General features: G+C 35.8%; 1 protein-coding gene across 6 annotated transcripts in view; it reads left to right on the forward strand.

Moving 5' to 3' along the window:
* magi2a (membrane associated guanylate kinase, WW and PDZ domain containing 2a) overlaps positions 1 to 19,106 on the forward strand; it is a 258,295-nt gene that overhangs the window by 233,596 nt on the left and 5,593 nt on the right. For 3 of the 6 annotated variants that reach the window (XM_051107367.1, XM_051107368.1, XM_051107370.1), the window contains 6 exons: positions 4,572 to 4,835; positions 5,135 to 5,320; positions 7,532 to 7,826; positions 8,631 to 8,847; positions 9,045 to 9,188; positions 14,569 to 14,707. In XM_051107367.1, coding sequence (XP_050963324.1) covers positions 4,572 to 4,835; positions 5,135 to 5,320; positions 7,532 to 7,826; positions 8,631 to 8,847; positions 9,045 to 9,188; positions 14,569 to 14,707 — 1,245 coding nt within the window. Of the gene's footprint in view, positions 1 to 4,571; positions 4,836 to 5,134; positions 5,321 to 7,531; positions 7,827 to 8,630; positions 8,848 to 9,044; positions 9,189 to 14,568; positions 14,708 to 17,415; positions 17,527 to 19,106 lie in introns of all 6 variants that reach the window. The other 3 variants (XM_051107371.1, XM_051107372.1, XM_051107373.1) reach the window with 2 other exon arrangements.

Here is a 19,106-nt window from a genome sequence, read left to right on the forward strand (position 1 = left end):
TACAAGATATATTAGGGGATCATGAACTGTCTTCTTTATTATTTTGTACTGTTCTCTGAGGTTCACTTTGAACGTTATTGAGATTTTTACATTAAAAAATAGGGTTGCCCCCTAATAGTCGACTAACTGTTAGTTGACGAGAAGAGGCTTGGTCGACCAAAATTATTAGTCGTTTAGTCGCAGAGAAAAATTATTCCACAGGAAGTGGCGAAATCACACAGATTTCCGTCAACGGCTGGTCTATGTGGTAGTATAATACATCAGGCAGGACATCCACCTATCATTCATCAACCTTAAATATTTCATCTCAAAGATGTATGTAGTAGCAACTTGACCACTCAATCTACTGTTAACCTAGAAAAATATGTGCTATTCAGTTGTCTGTGCACGGTGTGGAAGCTGAACAGTAGTGCGCTCACTGCATGACAGATGGAGGTACCGGTGTGGTCACTTGCTCTTAAAATACTCCGTCATTTTTGGTCATACAGATAAAAGTAATACATCTTTTAAATCTGTAAAGACTCTACATTTATTTGTGTGCACTCAGAATAACAACGAAACGTTGTGCTTTTGTAAAATAAAGCAAACAGGATGCGCTTTCTGCCATCTCGGTCTCTGTGAGCTTGAGCGCAAGACTCTGTGTAAACTTGCCTTACACGTGAGAAATATATCTTTAGAGAATGAAATGTCTACGTGTTAAAATGAACCAATTCAAATAGAAAACGTATATTCTCTGATTATGTAATCCATAAGAGAGTCCATGTCACCGACTTCATCTCTTAAGCTGAAAACAAAGAAAGCGCAAGTTTATCAATAAAATATCAAAACGTTAATGAGGTCTCCAAGCTTTATGTGCACTTGAGTACTTATTAGGCTATGTAGGCAATTAGAGGCTCATTATTTTGATTTATAATAAATGTGCAACTAATAGTCGACTAATGCTGAAACTGAACGACTACTAGTCGATCAGAAAAATCTTTAGTCGAGGGCAGCCTTATCAAAAAACATCATAATTTAGAAGTAATAGGCTATTTTCTGTCCTATTTTGACCTCCCTTATCCGACCACCCTGTTTGAATAGGCGTGGCCGATTGTAGACTTGAAAGTAAATGCCCACTGCTATGATTGGCTAATAGTTGTGTATGTTTAACAGCCTACATCCTTCATAGATGCTGTGATTAATGTTAAAAACCCATATATACTCAGTACATATCAATCTGTAATAACAGACACAGCAATAGTGACCACGTAATAAAAACAGTTGCTCACACTTGTGGTCTTTTAGTTTCAAAATCCTGCATCGACCTGTGTCTTAATGTAAATTAATTTACGGTGAAATGAAGTGAACAAATTACCAGGTGATTATTGTCGCAGTCTATAGTGGCACATTCCACAACCTGTCGTTTTGGCAGATTGACTTCAGTGTAAGCTGTTTATAGACTAACAAGAAAGTTTTGAATTCTGAAATTTACAGGATGTTTTTATAGTACAATTACCTCTTATATGTAAAAAAAAAAAAAAAAAAAAATCAAGTTTCCAACACGTTTTAATGTGACATTCATGTATCAAAAGGGAAAACAATGAAATTTGTTTTAATAAAAATTAAGCCTTGGGGCATAAATCTGCTGAAGCCGAAGAAACAGTTACAGCAATTATAGACTGTTGCGAAGTATATTTTCTTGTCATGCGTAGGAGGCAATGAAGGTGATGGAGGTAATGAAGCAAATTCTGTAATACTGTACCTCTGCTGCTTATTATGTGTGCTCTCTCCTTCTCTCCCTCTCACGTCCACTCTGTCTAATAATTCTTGGTGTAGCTGAGGCTCAGCTTTTATGCCCTCTCGCAAGCTCTACCTCCCTCATCCTTCCCCTGTCTGACTCATCCTCTCAGTCTTATCTCTCCTGGACAATCATTCTTTCCCTTTGCATCTTAGTGGAGCGGTTGAGGAAATGTCTGGCTGCTGGCTTTTTGATCACAGAAGGACTTCAGACCAGCTTATACTATAGCTGGACCCTGTACTATAGATTCTTTCTTACTTTCTTTCTCACACACACTTGTGTTAATCGTAGTCGATACCTGTTTCTGTATCTAAAAATTGTATTTAGTGTTTAATATACCTGTTAGCGAAAAAAAAAAACAGGGAAAGGTGGAAGAAAATCCTAAAAAAAAGTGATAAATATGAGAGAATATTAGAATATTGTCTTCATATATTTAAAAATGTAATTTATTCCTGTAAAGCAAAGCTAAATATTCAGCATCATTACTCCAGTCTTTAGTGTCACGTGATCCTTCAGAAATCATTTTAACATTCTGATTTGGTGCTCAAGAAAGATTTATTACTATTATGTTGAAAACAGCTGTGCCAAATACAAAAATATGTTTTAATGAGATTCATAAATTCCTAAAATATATAATTTAGTGGTCATAATACAGAAATATTTGACTCTGGAATCAGTGCAATTTTTAACCAATTTACAACGGCGTTTTAGTGCCACATTAAAAAACTAAAATCTAAGATTACAAGATTAAAGTAGTAATATTTCAAGAATAAAGTCAAAATATTTTGACAAAGTCAAAATTATATGAATAAATTCTGTGTTTCGAAACGTTTCGAGAATTAAGTCAAAATGTTTCGAGAATGAAGTCGAAATATTTTGACAATAAAGTCAAAATTATGAGAATTAAGTCAAAATGTCTGGAAAGTCAAAATTACGAGAATAAGGTTGAAATATGTCAAGAATAAAGTCAAAATATTTTGCCAATAAAGTCAAAATTATGAGAATAAATTCGAAGTGTTTCGAGAATAAAGTCAAAATGTTTCAAGAATTAAGTCGAAATGTTTTGAGAATAAAGTCAAAAAATATTTTGACAATAAAGTCAAAATTATGAGAATAAATTAGAAGTATTTTGAGAATAAAGTCAAAACGTTTCGAGAATTAAGTCGAAATGTTTCGAGAATAAAGTCGAAATGTTTTGACAATAAATGTCTCGAGAATTAATTCGAAATGTTTTGAGAATAAAGTCAAAATTACGAGAATAAAGTCAAAATATTTTGACAAAGTCAAAATTATATGAATAAATTCTGTGTTTCGAGAATAAAGTCAAAATGTTTTGAGAATGAAGTCGAAATATTTTGACAAGAAAGTCAAAATTATGAGAATTAAGTCGAAATGTCTGGAAAATAAAGTCAAAATTACGAGAATAAATTCGAAGTGTTTCGAGAATAAAGTAAAAATGTCTCGAGAATTAAATCGAAATGTTTTGAGAAAAAGTCAAAATATTTCGAGAAAAAAGTCAAAATTACGAGAATAAATTAGAAATATTTCAAGAATAAAGTCGAAATATTTTGACAAAGTCAAAATTATGAGAATAAATTTGAAGTGTTTCAAGAATTAAGTCAAAATGTTTCAAGAATAAATTCGAAATGTTTCGAGAATAAAGTTGAAGTGTTTCGAGAATAAAGTCGAAATGTTTCGAGAATAAAGTCAAAATTATGAGAATTAATTTGTAGCAATTACAAGGTTAAAGTTTAATATTTTGAGAGTATATTCTAGCCTATTGCGCATGCAAATGGCCCAGATTGGGAGCACAAGGAGATATTTCAAAGTGTCATCTTTCAAAATCTATCAGTTTTATAGTGAAATGCAATTCGCCTCAGATTAAGCGGCAGTGGGATTAAATTAGGCTATATTGTTGTTGTTTTTTTCATTCCTTCTGATGTTCCTTCACATTTATATTGTGCTATAAACCTGAAATAAAGAAAGAAACACATTAATAATTTGTATTTCGTGATAAAACTGACAGAATTTGAAAGTGAGCTGTGTTAAAAGCAACAAAGCACAAAATTGTGAATGGAAGACGTTAAATATTTTTCCAATCATTTACTGTATTATACGGTGAATAAAACAGCTAGTGAATAGTCACGTATATACCTCAGAAAAGACAACAATATAACTTATGTTAACAAGTCCACTTCAACCTTTAGAAGGTTTTATTGTTGTTTTTAATTACATGTGAGGAATGAAAGAGTGGACACCACAGACATTTTTGCAGAGAATGAATTAAACAAATGTCTCATTGTAATCGAAAAGACGACTGATTCACATGAAAAAAGCGATCTCTCCCACCACATTAAAGAGCGTGAAAAACACATTATTGCAAGATACAGTTGTTTGTATTTTGCTTTCAAACTGGCAGATTTTGTTTTATATTAAAAGTACTAAAAGCACAAAGCTTATTACTATTACTGGGTGGCTGATGCACTATAAACAGACCTAATGAATGCAATCGAAGACATGAAATATTGTTTCCAAGCATACTGTCCCTGTGAGTATAACACATGGTATGATTTCTGCTAATAATCTCACATAATTTATTTCTTGTAATTTCATCTTTATTTTTGAAACATTTCGACTTTATTCTTGAAATATTTTGACTTTATTCTCAAACTATTGTGACTTTAATCTTTTAAAATTTTAGACTATTTTTTTTAACGTGGCATTAAAACGCCACGTCAAGTATATGTGATCATGTTCCTTTTATTCATTTTCATACCTGCTCTTTTATCTTCAGGTGAGCCCTGTCCAGAGAACGGCCGCAGTCCTGGATCTACCCAACACAGTTCCCCCAGGAGTGACTTCAACTCCAGAATGTTCTGTAACAACTCCGCCCCCTCGCAAAACTCCGCCCCATCCACCACAGGCTCCTCCCCACCAGACACAGTAACCAATCAGAATCTGCAGCCTAGTGACGTCACCATCCAGCGCAAGGAGAGCGAAGGGTTCGGATTCGTTATTATCAGTTCACTGAACAGGCCTGAATCCGCGGCTGCTGCTGGTAAGGAATAATTCTTTTTGTACACTTCAATCTGGGACATTCCCTTACTGTAATAGCTCACTCAGGCTGGCTGCTTCAAAGGGTCATAGTGATTTTAAAAGTGCAGCATGTCCTCATAAACCTGTGTGTTAATAATGGATGTACTTCTATTTGAGGGCTGAAGAGGCTAGTTACAGTTTTCTAATGCAGTGCCTACGCTCGTATATAAAAACAGATCCACTAACAGGAAAGGACAGAGTGCAGATAGAGAGCTCTCTCGATGTATTACGTAAAAAGTGTTTGCGCGTGTGTGTTGTCAGCCGTGCCTCATAAAATCGGTCGGATCATTGAGGGAAGTCCAGCAGACCACTGTGGGAAGCTCAAGGTTGGAGATCGCATACTGGCCGTCAACAATCAGTCTATCGTCAACATGCCACACGCCGACATCGTCAAACTGATCAAGGACGCGGGACTCAGCGTCACACTCAGGATCATCCCTCAGGAGGGTGAGTTGATGCCTGTGGAACTATTTGAAAGAGACAAATATTGGGTCTAAACTACTTCTGCTACTGAAGTGTGTTTCAGTGTTGAAATGCTTTCTTATATCTCAGTTTAATGTGCCGAGACAACTATAAGTAAGCCATTTGTAGGTTGACTTCCTGAGCATTGCTCTGACATGTCAAATGGCTCAACCAATGGTGTGAGGTTGGACAGGACTACCTGTTTTTCAGAACAATGGAAGGGGGTGGGTCAAAAGTACTGGTCAGAGTGTTTGTGGAACGATATTTTTTGCCATGTGTTTTTTTGAAGCAGAAGTTTGACATTGTAGCCTTAAGAAGTCACTGACTTTTTTTAAATAATTTATTATTTCAAACAAGCTGTCCTTTTACAATTCTTTTTGAACATAGTTTAAGTGTTCTTAGAATTCAAAATGTGAGTGGATGCTGTTACTGTTTTTTCTGAATGGTAGTTTGTGAGTGTGCCTGAAATGTCAGTGCCAAAATAATGAAATACAAAAAAACAGAAGTCATACAGGTTTGAGAATAAAGTCAAAATTATGAGAATAAAGTAAAAATATTTCAAGAATAAAGTCAATGAGGGTGAGAAAATGACAGAATTTTCATTTTTGAGTGAACTATTTTTTGAAAGGCACATTCACTAAATGGTTGCACTGCTTGATTAATCTACAGCATTTAAGAACAAATGACCAGAAATCCAGTTTAAAGGAATAGTTTACCCAAAAATGAAAATTGATTTACCCCATGATTTACTCCATCCTAGGTGTATATGACTTTCTTCTTTCAGATCAATACAATAGGAGTTATATATATATATATATATATATATATATCTGGCTTTTCTGAGCTTTATAATGTTGAGATTTTGAACCAAAATAAAGTGCATCTATCAATCATAAAAAGTACTCCACATGGCTCCAGGGAGTTAATAAAAGCCTTCTGAATCAAATCGATGCATTTGTGGAAGAAAAATATCTGTATTTAAAACAGTGTTGGGGGTAACACATTACAAGTAACATGAGTTACGTTATCAGGTTACTTTTTTCAAGTAACTAGTAAAGTAACGCATTATTTTTAATTTACAAAAAAATATTGGAGTTACTTTTTCAAAGAAGTAACGCCAGTTACTTTTTTTTTTCCTATTTATTGACTGAAAGCTCTCCTAAACTCTGAATATGCTGCAAACCTGCAATAATTAAATATGTTAAATAATACAAAAATATTTTATGTATTTAATCCCGGTTTATTATCCACTGTCTTTGCTGCTGACCTTTGATGATTCAGTTCAACCATAATAAGCAAAAATTACTCAAGATAAACTAACATTTGTTCTTCTTTTTTTTTATTGCTAAAGAGTGTTGAACTTTCATCTTCTGCATTCTAATGTACGGACATAAATTTACTTTTCCTTCAGCCTGAGGCTTTTGATTTGAAAAGGCTTTTACGTTTGCCAAAAATAGAACTTTTTATGTTAAAACAAACAAGCATGACCTGCCCAGATTTAGACAGTAACGCAAAAATAACGTAACCCATTACTTTCCATAAAAAGTAACTAATGTAATTAGTTACTTTTTTAGAGAGTAATGCAAATTTGTAATGCATTACTTTTAAAAGTAACTTTCCCCAACACGGTTTATAAATAAAGGTTCATAATCTCTAGTGTCCGCTAACTGTTGTACATTCGTTCAAGCGACAGTTGCATTCCTGCGGATGATGTATGACATAGGTGTAGCATAAGCCCAGAAGAGAAGTGGTGAATGTGAAAGCACAGTGGAGAGAGCAAAACAAAACACCAGTTAAGAATTAGAAGTACAAAACAATGTTTTGTGAAAAAAAATGTTGAAATAAGCCAAAGTTCACTTTTACATGTTGTTTGAACATTAATGTGTGTTGGCAGTGTATGTACACATCTACCTTATAATGATAAAAGTCCATGCAGTGGTTTTTAATTAATCTGTGAAAATAATGTCCCCTTTTTCAAATCGAGCCATTCTCAGATGCCTGTCGGTGTGGTGTCACATGGTTTTTAACCAAAGTATATTATGGACTTTTCATTAAGACCCTAAAAAATCATATCAACTTGTGGAAAATGGGCATCCGATGACCCCTTTAAACTGTTGCTTTAGAGGGTAAAATACCTGTGCTACAAAGAGGAGCTTTGTAAATAGCTTAGCTTTTTGTCTTCTCTTTATTTTTCAGAGACGAACAGCACGCCTTCTGCAGGCAGCTCAGAGAAGCAGAGCCCTATGGCCCAGCCCAGTCCAGTTTGCCAACCCAGCACTGTGAACCAGACCGGTGCTGCCCCTCCACCCAACTCCACCCCTCAACTCAACTCTGCACCTCAACCCAGCTCCATATCGCAGCTTAGTTCAGAAGCACAACCGAGCCCTGTCACTCAAACCAGCCCAGCCAATCAGCCCAGCTCAGTGACCCAACAGAACCCACCCACCCAACCCTCCGCAGTGCCAGTACAGATCTACAGCCACGACAGCAGGCAAGACAAATATTTTTTTAGCTGTTGCACTACTTTTACTATTGCTCTATGAAATTTCAGGGGGGAAAACCAAATCATTTCAATAGAAAAAAATTGCTGAATGCTATATATATTGTTGAAGATTCATTCATTCAGCCAATATGGAGCTGATATATTGTGCATCCCTAATAATTTGAATGGATGAATTCAAGTCAAACTTGTTCTGTAATCAAGTTAAAACTCTTGTAAAGTTCACTATTTATAGAGTGAATCTGAACCTCTCTGACTCACAGACTCTCTCTCACTATTAGGTTGTTGCGTAAAATCACTTATCTCTTACAGAACTGAATAATTTACCTACATGGCTCTTTAAAACAGTTTTTAATCATTTATATACCCTGCAGGGACCAATGATTTCACTTCCTCTCCATGCTCACTCAAGTTTCAATATACACCCTAGAGCTCCTCAGGCTTCGCCATTTTCAACAGAACATTATCCTGCATTAAACTTTAAAATTCATTAGAGCGGTAGCTCCGTCTGTGGTAAGCCGTTTTTGACGGCATCCGCTAGAAATCAGACGTAAACAGAGTAAATATTATGAGAGAATCTCCCCATTCTTGTATATATATTACAGCTTTTGTTGCTGGTAAAAGCTACTGTTTTGCATTGCTACGTTTTTTGCAGACAAGAAAAGTGGCGTAAAAACAGCATAGACTTAGTCTAAGTCTCACTTGCTCTTGCGTATATTCAGTCTCTTTGCATAAGATCTGACATCACCAAAATGCCATCAGTTCTCACTAGTTCTGCTCTGACTGGTTGTTCAGCTACAGGTCAGAGGTGAAAGCAAGACAGGATGTAAAACCCGATATTCGGCAGCCGTTTACTGATTACCGCCAACCCCCGGTGGACTACAGACACCCTCCTGTAGCAGACTACCGACAGCCACCAACGCTCGATTACAGACATCCCCCGCTGCTGGACTACAGACAGCTGTCCACTGACCCTCGTACTTTTCCCTTACCGGACTACAGGATGCCACAGGTAGCTCTTTTGCTACTCTGTATTCATGCATATACTGTGCTAGAGTTTTGTATGGAGTAGGAATACACACTGATATCGTAATTCATCACTTAAATGACAGTGTATAAAGAACACTGACAGTTAGTTTTCATAAAGTATGTATTATGCATGTCCATAAAATGTCCATGATGTGTGTGTGTGTGTGTGTGTTTTTGCAGGATTTTGATTTCTTCACGGTTGAGTTGGAAAAGGGGATGAAAGGTTTTGGCTTTAGTATCCGTGGAGGCCGCGAGTATAAGATGGACCTGTTCGTTCTGCGATTGGCTGAAGACGGACCAGCAATACGCAATGGAAGAATGAGGGTGAGCTAGCTGTCTGTCCTTCTGTCAGTCTGTCTGTCTGTCTATCCATTTATCTATCTGTCTGTCTATCTTTTTTCTATCTGTCTGTCTCTCTGTCTGTCTCCATCTTTCCATCCATCCATCCATTCATCCATCCAACCATCTGTCTGTCTGCCTGTATGTCTGAATTTTTGTCTGTCTGTCCGTCCGTCCATCCATCCATCCATCCATCCATCATCTGTGTGTGTGTGTCTGTCTCTCTGTCTGTCTGCCTGCCCTTCCATCCATTCATCCATCGTCTGTCTGTCATTTTTTCTATCTCTTTTTATCCATCCATCATCTATCTCTCTTTCTGTCAATCTGTCAGTCTATCCGTCCATTCATCTGTCTGTCTGTCTGTCCTTCCTTCCATCCATCATCCATCCATCCATCTGTCTGTGTCTGTCTGCCTGTCCTTCCATCCATCCGTCCATGGTCTGTCAGTCAATCTCTTTTTTTATCGATCTGTCTGTCTGTCAATCTATCCATCCGTCTGTCCATCCCTCCATCTATCTGTCTTTGTCTGTTCATCCATCCATCCATCCATCTATCCATCTGTCTGTCTGTTTGTCCATCCATCCATCCATCCATCCGTCCGTCCGTCCGTCCGTCCGTCCATCTATCTGTCTTTGTCTGTTCATCCATCCATCCATCCATCTATCCATCTGTCTGTCTGTTTGTCCATCCATCCATCCATCCATCCGTCCGTCGGTCCGTCCGTCCATCCATCATCTGTCTGTGTCCGACCTTCCATGTCTGTCTGCCTGTCCTTCCGTCCATCCATGCATCCATCCATCCATAGCCTGTCTATCTATCTCTCTTTTTATATATCTGTCTGTGAATCCATCCATCCATCCATCATCTGTCTGTGTGTCTGTCTCTTTGTCCTTCCGTCCTTCCATCCACCCACATATCATCTGTCTATCTATGTCTCTTTCTATCGATCTGTCTGTCAGTCCATCCTTCCATCCCTCCATCCACCCATACACCTTCCATCCCTCCATCCACCCATACATCATCTGTCTCTTTCTATGGATCTCTCTGTCAATCTATCCTGCCATCCATCCATCCATCCATACATACATCATCTGTTTGTGTCTGTCTGTCCTTCTGTCTGTCCTTCCTTCCCTCCTTCCATCCTCTGTCTGTCTGTCTATCCATTTATCCATCCATCCATCGTCTGTTTATCGTCCACTATCATCTGTCTTTCTGTATGTCTATCTATCTATCTATCCATCCGCCCATCCATCCCATTCTGCTGCTGTTCTATTCCTTGTTCAGCTTGTATCCGTAATGAAGCTGTCATAGCTAATGTGAATAAAACAGTCCCCTTAGGATATTCTCTTTTTTTCTAGCTCTCATTACAGTCTTTCCTATTTAGTCCATTACCTGCAGATCACACACACAGTGACCATTCCCTTCCATTCAAGAGCCTCACTTCTGACTATAAACATCATCCTGTCTTCTTTCAGGGTGTGAATATAAGGCCTTTTGAATCTATAATTAGTTTGTGGCGGAACAGACCCGTGGTATTTAAAAAGTCCATTAAGCATGAAGTCATATAGCCCCCAGCAGACACTGCTTCTGCTGCTGTAGATTTCCACACATGCCCTCTAGATACACCAAAAACATGAGAGAGCTGCTGACGCTGCTAGCTGTGATGCTTTTACTAACACTCTCCACCCCAGAGGTCAGAGGAACCGGCCCCAGACATAGTGTAGAAACAAAAAATGAGACACTCCTTGTCAGTAATGAGAGAGTTGAGGGTCATACTGCTCTCTGCCCCTCATTCAAACAAGATCTTAATGAGTCATAAAAAACTTGCCGCCCATCACTGGCAGCGACCTGCCTGGACTTCCACATTATCCAGACCATTTGAGAGGAATTCTCCATTTGTTACTATAATTGGCTCATTCTTTTCCCCAGCCCCTGGCCAATTAGTCCACAGACACAAGACAAGTTCAATGCACCTACATGCTCGGCATCAGCATATACTCTATGCTTTTCCTGTTCTATGGGGCACCAATATTTTCATAATTATGCAGTCTTTGTCTGCTTTATTTGTTTGTGTGTTAAGGGAGAATCTGATATTATTTATTAAGGCAAACTGCAAATTTTCCTAATTGACCTGAGATTGGCTGTCATTTGGATATGTTTTTCTTTGTTTTTTTTTTTTTTTTTTTACAAGTACATTTCCTCTGATAACTATGGAAGCCCATTTCTGCCACTGAATAAAAAAATGTAAACTTTTTCTGACTTTTTCTCAGAATTGTGTGATATAAAGTCGCAACTGCAAATTATAAAGTCAGAATTGTGAGATATAAACTCGCAATTGCCAGAAATAAATTCAAAAATTGCAAAATGTAAACTTGCAATTCTGACTTTTTTACTCAGGATTACATGACAAAAGCTTGTAATTCTGATTGTTTTACATTAGGTCACACAAACTTGCAATTCTGTGGGGTTTTTTTACTTAGAATTACGATACAAACTTGCAATTGTCTTTTTTCTCAGAATTATGTGATACAAACTTGTAATTCTGACTCTTTTTTCAAAATTACATGATAAAAACTTGCAGTTCAGATTTTTTCCTCAGAATTATGTGATACAACTTGCAATTCTGACTCTTCTCAGAATTAGGTGATATAACCTTGCGATTCTGACTTTTTTCAGAATTACGTGATACAAACTTGCAATTCTAACTTTTTTACTCAAAATTACATGATACAAACTTACAATTCTGACTTTTTTACTCAAAATTACATGATATAAATTTGCAATTCTGACTTTTTTCAGAATTACATGATACAAACTTGCAGTTCAGATTTTTTCCTCAGAATTATGTGATACAAAATCTGCAATTCTGACTCTTTTCTCAGAATTAGGTGATATAACCTTGCAATTCTGACTTTTTTCAGAATTACGTGATACAAACTTGCAGTTCTAACTTTTTTACTCAGAATTACATGATACAAACTTACAATTCTGACGTTTTTACTCAAAATTACATGATACAAATTTGCAATTCTGACTTTTTTCAGAATTACATGATACAAACTTGCAGTTCAGATTTTTTACTCAGAATTATGTGATACAAACTTGCAGTTCTGACTTTTTTCCTCAGAATTATGTGATACAAACTTGCAATTCTGACTCTTTTCTCAGAATTAGGTGATATAACCTTGCAATTCTGACTTTTTTCAAAATTACGTGATACAAACTTGCAATTCTAACTTTTTTACTCAGAGTTACATGATACAAACTTAAAATTCTGACTTTTTTTACTCAAAATTCCGATACAAATTTGCAATTCTGACTTTTTTCAGAATTACATGATACAAACTTCTGACTTTTTCTCTCAAAACTGTAAAATGTTAACTCACAATTGCAAGTAATAAATAAATTAAGTTAAAACTATGAGTTCTAAACAGGCAATTCAGAGTTTTTTAGAACTGAGATGTAAACTCGCAATTGCAAGTTCTGTAGTCAGAACTGCGAGTTATAAAGTTAAAATTGTATGTTATAAACTCGCAATTGTTATGAAGTCAGGATTGTAAGATATAAATTCAGAAATGCAAGATATAAACTTCAGCATTTCTGATATTTTTCTCAGAGTTGTGAGATATAAACTCATAATTGTGAGATATAAAGTCCATTTGTAAGGGGAAAAAAATTTCAGAATTGCAGCTTTAAATCTCACAATTAATAACTTGCAATTGTGTCTTTTCTCGCATTTCTGAGAAAAAACAGTCACAATTGTGAGATATAAACACAATTATATCTTTTTTCTTCGAATTGCGAGTTTATATCTCACAATTCTTATTTTTTCTCAGAATTGCAAGTTCATATCTCGCAATTCTGACTTTATAACTCGCAATTGTGATTATATTTTAGAATTACAAGATGTGAACTCGCAATTGCAAGAAAGTAATAATTGTGAGATGAAAAAAATCTCAATTACCTTTTTATTTTTTATTCAGTGGCAGAAAAAGGGTTCCATTTAACTGATATACATTTCATATATGCTTAAAATTAGAATTTATGTTGTTTTTTCACAATGGGGAAACAATCATTATCCTACTACAATAGAAACATAATATGCATTATATAAATTCAAATTTTAAGCATTTATTATATTACAAAATAAAAGTGTGTGTGTGTATGTGTGTGTGTGTGTACTTGTTTTTGCTAAATAGTAAAACCTGGAATTTTTTACATTGTGGGGACCAGCCTGCAGCCTGTGTGTGTGTGTGTGTGTATAAAAATAAAATAAAGCAAATTAGGTATTATAAATTAGTCTGTATAATTAACTAGTCTGTGGGTTTTCTTAATGATTAGTCAATTATGATTATGAAACTACAAGAATACTTTTTTGTGTGCAAAGAAAACAAAAATAACGACTTTATTCAACAATTTCTTCTCTTCCGTGTCTTCGTGTATCTCAAGACACATTTTTAGCTTTATTCTTAACTATTTTTAACATAATTTAAAGAAATTCTGCAAGACTCTGAAACAGGGTGAGATCAGTCCATCTGCATGGGAACATAGAAAACTGACAAAAATGTGTTTATTCAACAGGGTAACAGAGATAGTTAACAAACGAACAGGCAAAAAATCTATAACACAAAACTGTCTTAGCCCACACACAAAAACGAGACCTACCGATTATACATAATAACAGTAATACTGCTCACAGCAAATGATCTGACAGCCTTACAGTATTGACAGTAATTTTCTTGAAATGTATTGTTCAAGCCAGTGGATTCGCTACACAAGTGGCACTTTGATGGCTGTGCTTTAATGAAGATGAATTTAAAGACACAACTGCTGCTAGAAGTATCTAAGATAAAACATAAATGATGAAAAAATACATTGGTGGGCAACTTATTGTAGTAATATTGATCCTACCGGCTTCCTTTGTATCAAAAAAGGGCAATTAACCAGTCTCTCATTATCCTCAACAGTCACACACCTTCCTCACAGTTCATGAAGACGATCAGCATTGTAACTCATGAAAACCTTGTACCCATGATTCATTCTTCCAGTTGTTAATTATGAAATTAATTAGTAGTCGATCTCATTCATGACTGCTAATGTTGATTAGCGCTTAACCGAAACAGCCGACGTGAATTATGGACCTATATTGATCCTACAGAATAATTATCCTTAATAAATGATAGTCATATTAATTGTAGCATTAAATCCAGAGAGGGTGCAATTCAAAGCTGTCAGAAAATAATTACTGCTGTTCTGCTGCATTCGCACATCTGTCGTCACAAACATTCTGGAGAGTGGAAGGATGGATTTTGCATCAAAAACACCTTTTCAAACACGTCATAGCTGTACTTTGTCTGTTTTACAGGTTGGTGATCAGATCATTGAAATAAATGGGGAGAGCACGAGGGATATGACCCACGCTCGGGCCATTGAGCTCATCAAATCGGGTGGCCGTAGAGTTCGCCTGCTGCTCAAGAGAGGCACAGGGCAGGTCCCTGAGTATGGTAGGTTTACACGGACTGTCTAAACACATACCATACTGCCTAGAAATGTCTATAGTATTAGCTCACTTAAGTTTACAGGATCTCAAGAGATGGAGTGACCGTCAGTTTGTCTTATTGCAAGACAGATCTTTGGAGGAGGTGATATTTTAATGGGTATTGTATAAAGAAATGTGTAATACAGCAGATTGGCAGAAGATCACAGCATACATATTGAAATATGTTGGATTCTTGTAGACTTATTCACACCAGGAGCGAAATTTGTGCAGTTGACAGGTTTTATTTGATATATTATTATTAATATTTGATGGGAATTTCTAGTAGATCATTTTAGAAAAAGGTCACCATCAGTTACAGTTTTTCTCAATTGCTTTAGCTTTTTAACATTCTCTAAACTGTGCAACTGTCACAACTGTTTGTTTTATGGGACATCACAATGTAAAAATCTAATAACTCACCCAAAACATATAATTCATGCTTCACTACCTAGTTATTGTGTCATTAAAGTGATAGTTCACCCAAAAATGAAAATTCTGTCACTAATTTCTCACCCTCATGTCGTTCCAAACCCGACTTTCGTTCATCTTTGGAGCACAAATTAAGATTTTTCATGAAGTCAGAGAGCTTTCTAACCTTGAATAGACGTCAACGTATCTGACACGTTCAAGGCCTAGAAATGCAGTAAAGACATCGTTAAAATAGTACATTTGACATCCTTAGTTTTATGAGGCTACAAGAAAGAATCATTTGTGTCGTGAACGTGCATCGAAGACACGGAGAAGAAATTGTTGAAGAGAAGAAATTGTTGAATAATGTCTTTTTGTTTTCTTTGCGCACAAAAAGTATTTTCGTAGCTTCATAAAATTACGGTTGAACCATTGATGTGACATGGACTATTTTAACAATTTCCTTACTGACTTTCTAGGCCTTGAAAGTGTCAGTTGCGTTGCTGTCGGTGAGTAGTAAAAGACACATTTTTCATTTTTGGATGAACTATCGCTTTATATTTGCTAATGGCACCAAAATGAAACATTTTTTGTCATCATGTGAGTCAAAATGTTTCGATCATGTTTTTTGAGTTTTTTAGAAATGGATTTCTTGAGTAGGTCAAATTTTACTAAGAGAAGCCAATACTGTAGTAGACAGAAAAATAAACATTTGTACACTACCAGTCAAAAGTTTTTGAACAATAAGATTTTTTTTTTTTTTTTTTTTAAGAATTTTCTTTTGCTCACCAAGCCTGATTTTTTTTTTTTTTGATCCAAAATACAGCAAAATCAGTTATTTTGTGGAATATTTTTACTATTTAAAATAACTGTTTTCTATTTGAATATATTTTAAAATGTAATTTATTCCTGTCATCAAAGCTAAAGTTTCAGAAATTATAGAAATTAATACTTTTAGTTAGCAAGGATGCCTTAAATTGAACAAAAGTGATGATGAAGACATTTATGATGTTACAAAAGATTGCATTTTAAAATATATTTGAATAGAAAACAGTTATTTTAAATAGTAAAAATGTTTCAAAAATGCCCACACGGAAATAACCTATATAAACATATATGTTTTAATATAGGTTTTTAATATATGTTACATATATAAAATTGGCCGTTTTCCTATATTATATGTACATATGTGTGGGTAAATTCCATAACATGCCAATTACATGTGATACCAATTTCACGTGTTCGCACATACGTTTTTTGCATTTTTTTTTTTTTTTAGTTAGTTCTTAGTTATTGCCTTGATAATAGAAAATATGAGCTAGGCATCATGTATGACAGTTGCCAAAGTGAGATATGAGCTAAAATGACCAGATCCTGCCATGAGCTATATAGGAGACATATCTTGTATGTACATATAGGGCTTTTTTTGTGGATATAAAGAAGCAATACAGGAGACCTATATGGCCTGTATATGCACATATATGCACCTCAATTTTTCCTATATGTGGCATATATGCAGCATATATATTATCATATATGTGCATATATACTGCATATAGGTTTCATATATGCGCATATATCCTCATATAGGTTCTTTCCATGTGGGTGTAGTTTTTGCTGTACTTTGGATCAAATAAATGCAGGCTTGGTGAGCAGAAGTGACTTAAAAAAAAACATAAAAAATCTTACTGTTCAAAAACTTTTGACTGGTAGTGTATGTACACACTGCACAAATGTTTTTGTAGCGATGTGTTACATGTAAACAGAAAACATTTCATGTTAGATATTTATGGAATATACATGATGTCTGAGAGCTTTTGACAATTCAGTTGATCATTTTGCATTTAATGGCTCACAACATGACATTTTCACTGAGAATTAACTAATAGGTTTTGATCAGCAAGTCATGCGCGTTTAGATATATTGTGAGTTGTACTTACTCTTTCAGACCACAAAAACAAAGTAAATAGAGATTTGAACTTGTTTGAGAGATCCTGAGCCAAAGCAACTGAGAAAAATCATTCTCTTCTACACTAATATTTAATAACTCTAAAATTTTCCTGCTAACTCAACACTCTTCTTTAACATGACTGTGAGAGCATGCTCTTTGTATTAATGCAGATATCCAGTCTTCTTTTCTTTCATCAATATTATGACTGTCAGTAAATAATTCTCACTTCCTTTCTCACTCAATACTACTCTCAGCACTGATCTTGATACTGTCTTAGCCTGTGGCTGCTGTTCTAACCCTAATGATTGGTCTAGGTTGTTACTTCGCCTCTTATAGGAATGGTACCTTCCAGTCTCTCCATGTGCATGAAAAGTGACAACCATGGCTCCCCCTATTTCTTCCTAATGGGCCATCCTAAAGACACGGTTTGTAACAGAGTGCATGCGTTCTAACACACCAGTCATCATTCTTTCTTGGAGTGCTGTGGTTTGGAGTTTTTTATGTTATTTATTTTATTGAGTTTATTTAATTTATATGTATATAAAATATATTGATACATTATAGCAGATATACAGTAGTTAATAACATTGTGTGTTTTGTATCTGAATCTGTTGAATGTAACTCATGTAACTTGTCTTCTTCAAAGTTTACCGCCACTATTAAATTATCTCTGTATTAGCACTCTCATACTCCAACCTGGCTTACCGCTGTGGTCTTTAGGAAACTTAATGGTTTAAAATCATTGCGATTTTATATCACCAACTGATAAAATTGAATATTTTTGTTAACCTTGTAGTTTAGGTCATACAGTGAAGGCAAGTGTCTATCGAAATTCACACATTTAAGAGAAACAGCAGATCTACCCCTCGACGCACATACACTCTTAACATTCTTGTAACTGACTCTCTTGCGATGAAAACTTCACTTAACGCCTATGAGCTCCTAACAGCCATTGAAACAACCCTATGCACACTTGCCTTTGAATTCCGCTCACACTTGGCCATCTCTTCTCACGCGTTTAGTATCCTACTGAGATTTCAGTGGCGCCACAGAAACCTAGCTGAAATACAGTCATCATGGGATGGTTGTGTCAGCCTCTATGGTTTTATATTCCATACCTGTCTTCTATTTCACAGTGAAAAACCCTTTATGAGCTTGGATTCATCTTTTTCCTCTATAGGCCAGTGATTTCTGCTGCACCTGGGTCTTGTAAACGAGAGAAATTTACCCCAGTAGACTAAGAAACAGCTAGCACTGAGACACAATGATACGTAATTGTTTATACCTGCTATATTTCCCTTTATTTGAAGGTTAATTATAAATAGATGCTGTTGTAAGTGTTTATTTTCTTGTGTTGAAATGAATTCCCAGCCAGTTCGCTAGTTATCATACATTAAAATGGCCGCCTGGGTGCATATGTGCTTTATAGGTTGGTAGAAAGCTGAGCAGTCCTCAGTGTATCCTGCTATATATGAGGAGACAGGTAGGATTAGGGATGTATAATGAGAATATTAAGGTTGGTGACCCTCTTTCAGTTTGGGTTGTGAGCGTGTGGGTAAAATATGCTATTGTGTGTTGGGAGTCTGAGGAGAGGAAGTGTGGAGATGTCACTCCAATATAAGCATCTTGGTGTGAAGTGATGTGTGTGTGCGTGTGTGGAGGTTGGGTGGGTAGCAGTAGAAGCCCAAGGGAGAACCTGATTATTCCACATCCAGTAGACACACATGAAACTAGTTTACGGGCTGAAAACAATCCCATTTCCTGTCAGAAATGGAGGTTGTTTTGGTATGTATGCAAACATTATCATGTAGTCTTTTGTGTCCTTACAAGAAAAGTACTCTGTCAGTGCCATGATACACTTATGGTATGAGGTGGTAATGTACCATAGTACTGTAGCTACATGGTATTCCAACATACTTTAATTATCATAATACAGATCACAAATGATTTGCATTGTACAATGTGGAGAAAAGCTATGATAATATCACTGTACTTTTTGTTAGTG

The sequence above is a fragment of the Labeo rohita genome, chromosome 4 (genome assembly GCF_022985175.1).
Source record: "Labeo rohita strain BAU-BD-2019 chromosome 4, IGBB_LRoh.1.0, whole genome shotgun sequence".
NCBI classification, from domain to species: domain Eukaryota; kingdom Metazoa; phylum Chordata; class Actinopteri; order Cypriniformes; family Cyprinidae; genus Labeo; species Labeo rohita.